The sequence below is a fragment of the Vulpes vulpes genome, chromosome 1 (assembly GCF_048418805.1).
Source record: "Vulpes vulpes isolate BD-2025 chromosome 1, VulVul3, whole genome shotgun sequence".
NCBI classification, from domain to species: Eukaryota; Metazoa; Chordata; class Mammalia; order Carnivora; family Canidae; genus Vulpes; species Vulpes vulpes.
In genome coordinates this window covers 66154714-66164084 of record NC_132780.1, presented here as the reverse complement: position 1 = coordinate 66164084, position 9371 = coordinate 66154714, and the positions used below count along the sequence as shown (strand labels likewise).

At 65.9% G+C, this 9371-nt stretch overlaps 1 protein-coding gene across 5 annotated transcripts in view; it reads right to left on the bottom strand.

The window, feature by feature from the left end:
* Positions 1 to 3092: 3092 nt before the first annotated feature.
* The window catches only part of FRMD1 (FERM domain containing 1), a 32833-nt gene continuing 26554 nt past the window's right edge, over positions 3093 to 9371 (bottom strand). For all 5 annotated transcript variants that reach the window (XM_072765942.1, XM_072765960.1, XM_072765945.1 and 2 more), the window contains 5 exons: positions 9141 to 9209; positions 8364 to 8538; positions 7445 to 7777; positions 6226 to 6305; positions 3093 to 5158 (listed from right to left, as the gene is read on the bottom strand). In XM_072765942.1, the coding sequence (XP_072622043.1) occupies positions 5033 to 5158; positions 6226 to 6305; positions 7445 to 7777; positions 8364 to 8538; positions 9141 to 9209 (783 nt within the window). In that variant the 3' untranslated portion in view covers positions 3093 to 5032. The remainder of the gene's footprint in view (positions 5159 to 6225; positions 6306 to 7444; positions 7778 to 8363; positions 8539 to 9140; positions 9210 to 9371) is intronic.

Genomic DNA, 9371 nt, shown 5'->3' with positions numbered 1-9371 from the left:
TCCTCAGGGGCCCGGGCAGGTTGTTGCCTTGGGTCACCTGTTGCCACTGCAGGGAATTGGACTCCCAGCCCCGCCGCTGTAGTCCTAGGCTGGGCAGCTCCCCCTGTACCCCCACGTCCCCCTGCCCATCCTGCCCTGGGGACGGAGCAGACTGACCTTCCCCAGCCACAGTCCAAGCATGGATCCACACACAGGGACCCCCACGCCCTCGGGGCTTGTGTCCCCAATCCCTGGGCCTTGCTCACTGGGCAGCTCTCTCCCCGGGCTTGCTGTCCCCACCCCACCCCAAGGGAGTCTGCACACCGGGGCCCATGTCGGGGGGAAGTCATGTCCCCCCTCGGTGCATATTTCAGCTTGGGCGGGGGAGGCCTGAGCCCGGGGCCCTGAGCCGTGTCTGCGAGCAGGGAGGGGAGTCAGCGTGTGGGGGGGCAGTCTGCGGCACCCTGTCTGGGAACCCCCAGCCGCTGGGTGAGGAAAAGGCCGGGCTCTGAGGCCAGAACCTGCACTGCTGGGGGTCTCCTGCGGGAAACCCAGTGCTCTTAGCTGTGAGCGAAGTCCTTCGATGACGTAGAAAAGCATCCAGTCAGAACTGCTAGGATGTGGCAAAGAGCATAAGCCCGAGGCCCCAAGGTGCCACCCGCGTTTCCCAGAGGCTCTCGGGAGACCCCAGTGGGTCAGCTTGGTGGAAGGAGCCTGCTGCCTTCCCATGCGGAGGTGGTTGGGGTCCCTGTGAGGGTGATCGGGGAAGGAGAGGACTGGGGGCTGGGGGGCTGGGAGGGTGGGAGGGGGCTGGAGGGGTTGGGGGGCCACAGGCCTGCCCCCGCTGTCCCCAGACCCTGAAGGCCCCTGCTGTCCCTGCCCGAGGGAGACAGTTACCCATGAACCCCACAGACACCAAACCTGACCTACACACCTCCAACTGCTTCCCCCTGGCTGGGTCCCGGCGGGGGCACCCAGAGGCTCCTGCTCTGTCCACAGCCCTTCCACGAGGGGCAATGGAACCAGTCCTGACTGGAGAGTCCGTGGGTCCTAGTCACTTAGGGTTAAGATCGTCTTCATTTTGTACATTTTAGAAAACCTGGCAGCCATGAGCTGATGGGGCCCCAGGCCTAACAGTGACGGGGCTCACGGCCCCCCTGCTGCTGGGTAGACCTGAGAAGGCCAGACTCCTGGGAGCCCCCGGTCCCCTGGACGGTCCTCAGTCCACCCGTGCTGCTCCTCGGCTCTGGGCCGGTTGGCCACGGACCGGGTTGGCTCCTCTGGAGGAGGTTGGGCTAGGCGACCCCGGGGCCACAGGGCAGAGTTCCCCTGGATGCATGATGGCAACGGGCTGTGGGTCCCCCGAGGGTGACAGGCCCCGTGCACTGAGCAGCCCACCCAAAGTGCCACAGCAGGGCTCCAGCTGGTGCTTCACCCCAGGGTAGGCAGGGTCACAAGGCCGGGGGGGGGGGGGTGCCCATGATCCCATCAAACAAGCCTTCCAGGATTTCTGTGAATGTAGACCTGCTAACCTGACCTCTGACCTCCGGGTGGGCGTCCTTCCCAGCCCTGATGGCAGTAGCGCAGGGAGGTGCGTGGGGGCTTTGCTCTGTGGCCCTGCCCGCTGCACCCCTGGGGGCCACATGCCCCTCCTCGCAGGGGTCACCCATGGTCTTGGGCCCACCAGCCCTGACCTGCCTCTTCTCACAAACCATCCAGCCCGTTTTCTGGGAAGATACCTGTTTTGCCTGAAAGACGAAACCCTAATCTTACCCAAAAGGAGAAGCTGATGCTTCTGACTTGGCTCTCCAGCCCCTCCTGCCTCTGCTCTTTCCGGGTGGGCAGGACCGGGGAGGGCTGGAGACCACTGCCCCGGCCCCCTCGTGGCCTCTAATTGTGCTCCCCGCTCACCCCAGCAGCCAGATGACCCAGTGGACAACAGACACTTGGCATCGTTTTCCTCGTCTGTCCATGAGGCCTGGAGGAAGGACAGAAATAGGCGCCCCTGCCGGGCTCTAGTGGTTTCTCGGGGTCAGCCAACGGTCCCTGCGGCCCATCTGCCAAGGACACAGGGCACTGGTCCTGGCCTCCCTCCTCCTCCTGCCTGGCCACCCTCAAGTCGCAGATGGCTGGGGTCAGGGTGATGGGAGACGGAGCCTAGATGAGCCTGGCTTGTACCCAGAGTAGCTGGTCAGAAGCCACATGGCCCCGATGTGCCCAGGCCTGCCTCCCGCAGGTGCAACAGCCGGGCCTGGTGGGGCCTGGGGCGTGGGGGCAGCCGGGGGGCACCCTTCTGCGGCGGATCTCTGGCGCCCTCTGGTGGCAGCCGGGGACAGATGCAGCGACCCCCAGGGCCTTCCTCCAAGCCCTGCCCCTCACCGCGTCCCTGTGCCTTGGCGCCTTGGCGTGTGCAGGGCCCGGCACCCCCAGCTGGCTGCCACCCTGGCTCCTCGGGCGTGGCAAATCAGTTTGGGGGCTGAGCTCCTGTACCCTCGCTTCTTTGAAGGAAAATGATCCCCATAGACAGAGCTCAGAGCAGACTCAACCCCTTTGTTGCTCTGGGGACTGGTCCTGGTATGATTTTGGAGACTCCTGGGAGAGCCGCAGCCCTGACCTCACGCCATCCTGCTCGGGGGCCCCTCCCTCGGCTACTTGCTCTTGGGGCCACCAGGCTGGGTGACCTCCGGGGCCTGGGGCCTGGGTGCTTCCTACACAGGGGCCAGACGGGCAGCCTGGGAGGCCGCCCACCACCCCTGCCCCTGGCAGGCACCCCGCTCTGCTGGCACCTGCCCAGGGCGGACACTTGACGTGTATCTGGTGAGGGGACTGGGTGACCGCAGCGACCCCTGGCAACCCCCGGGCCCGTCCCCGTTCAGGCTGCAGATGAAGGAGGCCAGAGCAGCCTTGCTTCTCTCCGAGGCACAAATTTGGTAACTGAGCGCCCCAGGGCAGGAGAGGTCCCCGTGGCCCCCCATCCAGGGAGTGCTTGGACACAGCGCATGTTCACCGGAGCAGCCCCCGGCGGCGGCGAACGTTCCCAGCTTGGTCCTCTACCAGTGTGACGTGGCTGCCCGGCCCCCGGCCGCCCCAGTGCAGGCCGGTGCACGTGCGTGTGAAGGCGTGGGTTCAGTCCTTTATTACACGGGCCCGGTGTGCACACACACAAGACCCGCACCCCCCCCCTGCCCAGCCATGTGCATGCACGCACATGCACACACGGGCTCCAGCTCCACCCTCCGTCTGAGCTCCCGTGTCGCTGTGTCGCTGCGGCCGCCCCAGCACGAGCACCAGAGACGGGGAGGCGTCACGGGCGCAGGGCTGTGTGGCAGTGGGCTCACCATCGCCCGCTGAGCGCTCGGGGCCTCCAGACAGGCAGGAGCCGGTCCCTCCAGGTCAAGGGGACGGCAGGTGTGCGGGTGCGGATCTTGGGTAGGGGGGAGCCCAGAGGGGCCCCAGGTCAAACAAGCCGACCCATGCCCTGAACCCCACTAGGAGCCTCCGGCTCGGGGCTGGTTATTACCCGTCTCACATCCCTGCTCTCAGGGCTTCTGGAAGGGTTGCGAAGCCCACCTGGGGCTAGGAGGCAGGTAAGACAGGCCCTGCTTTTCCTCCCGGGGCGTGCAGTCCCTCCACCGGTGGAGGCCACCTGCAAGCCGGGCTCAGCCTCAGGGAAGCCAGCCTGCCTTTGAAAGGAAGGCACAACTATGCAAATCCTCCCAGCGTGGGGTGGCTGTCGCAGTGCTCCCCACCCACGTGGGCCAACCCATGCTGGGGCTGCGGCTGCGGCCCTGCACCTGCCGTCCAGTGCTGCTTGCTCACGGGCTCTCGATGCACCCACGGCACAGAGAAGGTCAGCTGTCCCTCAAAAGCACACTTTCCCAGAAATCGCTGCCGCAGGAGCTGTGAACCTGCCAACCAGAGTCGTGGCGAAGCTGGGAACACAGTCCCAACCCCAGCCCTGGAGCGTGGGTCGGGTGCAGAGGGTGGCGGGGGGCTGGTCCCTGCTCCACCCCATCTCACCTGCAGTCTTGGACCCCTAGAGGGTACTCAGCACTGTCCCAGGGCAGGAGCCCTGGCCGCCCCTGTGGGCAGATCACCGCTGCCGTGTGACCTGTGATGGGAGAGGACCAGGACACCGGGCTCTGTCTTGGGGCTGAGGGAGGAGGAGTCAGAATCGAGATGATGGCTTCGCTGGTTGACCAGCTGCCTGTCTGGCTTTGTGAGCTCTGCAGGGACCAGGTGTCCAGGTGACCCTGCAGCTTCGGGCATGGTGCCTCCCGGGATGTCTGTGCCATGTGGGTGGTGGACAGGGGTCATCCACCAGCCAGGCCTGGGGTGACAGCCGGGACCACACCTCACAGAGGGATTGCAAACACTGGGCTAGCGGAAGCCTGTGGCCAGTGCAATGACAGGTGACTGCAGCCTTGGGTCAAAGACTCCCACAAGGCTGTGCGCGTGGTCTGGCCCTCCATCAGGGGTCAGTGCAGAGGGAACCTGCGGGGTCTCGCCACCGTGTGGGCACGGCTACCACGTCCTCCTTCCCAGAATAGATGGGGAAGGGCTATCCAAGGGGCCAGCCCCCACTCGCCTGGAGACCGCATGGTTGGACCCTGACTTCCGCCTCCTGGTCACACGGATGGATGGAGCTTGGACCCGTCATGGCTGGCACGAGAGTGGAACCCTCCAGGTCCCCTCCAGGCCTGACGTCAGAGCCAGCTCCACACCACTGACAGGTGATCATACAGGAGGGGGGGCAGGGAGGCGAGGGGAGGGCCTCAGTCAACCAGGGCGTGGCCAGAGCCTCCAGTGCAGGAGGGGGTGAGGGCCAGAGGCTGTCCTGAGGTGGGAGGAGGTGTGGGCCAAGCCTACTGGGCGGATGCAGCTGTGCTGTGTAGACAGAGCCCCACGTGGACAGGACTTGCCACATGGACAAGCCATGTGTGTAGACAGAGCCCCGATTGGACAAGCCGTGCCTCGTGGATGCAGCTGTGCCACGTGGACAAGCCTTGCAGCGTGGGTGAGCCCCAAGGGTGCAGACCCCCATCTCTAGCGTCTACACCACAAACTCCTCCAGGAGCTGGTCCTCCCTGCACAGGACCAGGTAGAGGCTGTTGGTTGACCTGCAGGTTCCCGGCGGTGTGTGGTCCAGGCTGTGGTGGGGTGGCTCTGCCTCTGGCATCTGTAGGGGGACAGTGCGAGTGCGTTCTGCTTCCTGCCCTGCCTCCTCATCTTTGGCCACGGCTCCAAGTCTGTCCTCCCTGCACCCACACCCCCTCTGTCCCCGCCCCCAGATCCCTCACTGCGCCCTGCTGGGCCCACTGTCTGCACAACCAGCCTTCTCCTGTCCCTAGTGCCCGCCACAGGTGCAAGCTCTGTGGGCAGGAGAGGGACACGGGCCAGGACGGCTCAGGCAGGGAGCGGCTCCTTCTGCACCGGCTCCTCCCTCTCCTCCCCTGTCCTGGGTCGCCCCTGGGGCCCTACGCAGAGCCCGCCCCTGTCGGACTTGGTTACTATTTGAATGATTTTAGGGATAAGACCTGGAAGCGTCCTCGGAAGTCAAGGAGAGCCTCCTGCCTCTATCTCCTGTGTGAGGAAGCCTGTCCAGTGCCCGGGCTCTGAGGTGGCCGCCGGGGGGGGGGGTCCTGTCCAGGTGGGGGTCCAGCTCACACCCACCACACCGAACTACTGCAGCCACTTCGCATCCCACAGGGTGAGCTCACCACTGCAGAGGGGCTGAGCGCGCTGGCGATGCAGGCTGTCTCATCGCCCTTTGGGGGGCATGTCCTATCCACTGTCTCTGCCCAAGGACCCCCAGGGGCCCAGGGCACCGACCCTGCCCAAGGCACCGGCTTCTCTCTCTATCCCTGGGAAGTCACATCACAGCCTTATGTTCTCTCTGTCCAGGGCACCACCCCCAGGTCTGCTCCAAGCAAGGTGGGGAACCCTCTGCCCAAACCATTGGTGTCGGTCTCTCCTCTGCCCCAGGGGGACCTGGAGCAGCCCCTGGAGTGCTCACTACCCGGGGTGGGGGGGTGGACTCTGCCACCCACTGAACACTCAACCAGGAAGGTGGAGACCCCAGGGGGCCAGCCCCTGCCTGCCTTGTTCCCCGGAAGCTACCCCACCGCCTGACTACAGGTCCAGGGGTCTCCACCCAGGGACCTCTGGTGGGCCTAGACGGGCCAGGAGAGCAGGTGCCAGAACCAGCCTGGGGCTGCCCGGCCTGGGGCTGCCACGGGAACATACCTGGTACAGGGCCTCCGCACACCTGCCCCTCATCCTGATCAGTGGGACCTGCACGACTGCCGAGGCCTCCGGGCCAGAGGCTGTGAGACAGGAGGAGGCGTGAGCAGAGGTGGGATGAGCCCCCGCCGCCCAGCTTCTCCCCTGGGGACCCTCACTCTGACTTGGGACTGGGCCTCCATGCACCCCCCTCCAGGGCCCTTGACCTGCAGCGTGGTGGTGGGAAGGTCGGCGGCGGTCACACCCTGGTCACCCGTGCTCCCCCTGACGTGTCTGAGCCTCCTTGAGCATGCAGGCCACGCTCTGGACCACCTGGCTCCTCCTCGCCCATGGAAGCCCCAGCCCCAGCACAGGATGCCGGCCCTCGGGGCCCCCATGGGACTAGCCCTGCAGGGTCCCTCTGCCGTAAGCCTTGCAAGGGTCCGGGCCCTCCCCACCCCCATCCCGTGGGCTGGCACCGTCCCATCCTTCCTCACTGGCACCAGGGCTGCTTTGGTTGACCAAACGCCCTGATGTCCAGTCACAGCGCGCTCTTACTGGGCAAGCTCCGTATCATTATTATCATTCACGTTGGATTGCAGACCACGAGCTTGGACAGAAACAGATGGAAGCCACGTGGTCCTTTACCACCTGCCCCTGGCTGGCCCTGGTGTCCTGAGGTGACCCTGGGTGACCCTGGGTAGCCCTGGGTGGCCCTAGTGGCTGGGACCTGCAGCTGGTCCCCACGAATGCCCCTCGCAGCCAAGGGTGCTGCGGATGGTCAGGGAACAGCAGAGCCAGTGGGACCTTCCTGAGGTGCCGGGGAAGGCGCTCCAGGGCCCCACACGCCCAGACCGCCCCAGAAGCACCCCTGAGGGCTGAGCTGAACAGACATTGGGTCCTACAACTCCTGGGGCTTCTCATCTTATGATTTCACTGACCCGTGTGGCTGCAGAAAAATCTGGGTGACACTCCCTGATGGCCAGATGATGAACGAGGGGCCCCGAGGAGCCTCTTGTGCCCAGCTGCAGAGAAGGCTGCAGGACCCCCATCATGCTGCACCCCACAGAGGGCCCTGCCGTCCTGTCTGACCCCTGATCCCAAGGCCCACCTCATGGCAGGGGAAGGGCGAAGGAGTCGCAGGGAAATCCCAGTCACCGCAGCCTCTCTGGGGACGGTCTGTGCTCATCACCCTGGTGCCCACAGCAGTGGCCCTGCCAGGGGCCGGCTGGGGCACACTCACCGTCTTCCCGGGCCCGGCCATCCCCCTCTGGCTGGCCTCTGCTGGCAGCCTCTGTGCCGTGGCCGCTCCAGCTGGAGCTGGAGCCGCAGGGTGGCATCTCCACGTGGAGGGCCTCAGCACCCCGGGGCTCGTCCACTGCCATCTCCCCGGCCTCTCTGACGCCTGACGTGTGGGAGCTGCTGCGGCTGTCAGCTGACCCAAGGGAGAGGCGACGGGGGACGTGCTGGCTGCTGCCCCCGCTGCCCAGGGAGCCCATGCCGCCCGAGTCCGGGTCCAGGTCCAGGTCCAGGTCCAGCGTGTCGCTGATGTAGGACTCACGATAGCGCTCCTTCTCTGTGTGGGGACAGGACCGACAGTCCCTGTCGCTTACACCCCGACTGTAGGTATAAGTGTCTTCCTGGAGCTGCAGGCTGCCAACAGTGGCCGCCCACCGTCAGCTGGTGCTGAGGCCCAGGAGGCACAACATGAGGGGTTTGTGGCCCTGGGTACCCCCGTCACAGCCCAGGCTGCCCAGGTGGCATCTGTCACCCTCAGCCAGTAAGCTCCTGATACGTGCCCCTTGTGATAGTTTCCCAAGGGCTCTTGCGTGGCTCTCAGCTCGAGGGACCCCGAAGCCGTGCCTGCACGCAAGCAGCATGGTCACAGAGGCACGCCGCTGCCCACACAGCCACGGACCCAGGAACCACCCAGCCCCTTGAGAACTCTGACCCAGAATCCAATAGGTCTCTAGGCCGCATCTTTAGAACTGCGCCCCGGTAGGAGTGGAGCTGCCTCCTCCCCCTCTGAGGGGGTCACAGGAGCCAAGAGGCCACGCCCCACAATGGGACCAGTGGAGGTGCCACCAGCCGCCGTGCCCTGTGCCCGGCGCAGGTGAACCCCGGTGCCCGGAGAGTCGGGAGCGCGGGTGGACGGTGCGCACCTTCGGCCTCCTCCCGCTGCCGTAGCCTCTGCAGCGCGGGCCGCAGGCTGAGGTGGAGCTGGTGGCTGGCGCTGAGCAGCTGCAGCAGGTGGCGCGAGCGCCAGGCGCAGCCCGTGTAGTACACCAGCTTCCGCGCTGACGGCAGCCCGTCCAGCCGCATCTCGAACTTCTTCCCCTGGACAGAGGAGACCAGGTAACTGCAGGGAAACCATGTGACAACAGGACAGAAGTGTCTGAAGCAGCGGCCCCGACCCCAAACTAGGAAGCCAGCCGGTGCGCAGGCGGGAGGTTAGGGGCACGAGTCTAAGGTGGACACCGCCCTCAGCCTTGGCCAACCCGGGGGCTGACCGCATTGCAGGACGGGGCGCCAGGTTTCGCTTCGCCGTCCGGAGCAAGGGTCCAGGGCCACCGTCTGCCCGGGGCCTCACTGTCCTTGCGTTCAGCCCGAGTGCCAGGCCCGGCTGGGGAGGCCTCGTGAGGCCAGGACACACAGCGGGGGCACGTGGAGGCTGTCACCCCAGAGGTGCGTTTCTATGGCTGACTTCTCACTTCCCTTGAGGGAGCCCGAAGGTCGCCGGGGATCAGAAGGCGAAGGCCGGGGCAGCCACGAAGCACTTCCCAAGGGCAGGGCCACTATGCCCTACAGCGAAGAGCCAGGCCCTGGACGCCCCAGGTGCGGGGGCTCGGGCTGGGCCCCACGGAGGATGAGGGCTCAGGGGATGGCCTGAAGTCCAAGGGTGGGCTGGGCCCTCCCACCTCAACCCCGTCAGCTCGTACCAGAAACGCCACCTTCCCAATGTGGGACCAGGGGAAGTCATAGAGCAGCTCGGGGGCACGGTTCACCTCCTGCAAAGGAGAGAGAGCCACTCAGGAGGGTCCACCCGAGGCAGCACCCAGTCAGCCCTCCAAGAGGAGGGGAGGGGTGGGGAGGTGGAAGGAGGTGGGAGGAGGGGGAGATGCACCGAGGGAGAGAGAGGAAGAAGAGGGGAGAGAGGTGGAGGGGCAGGG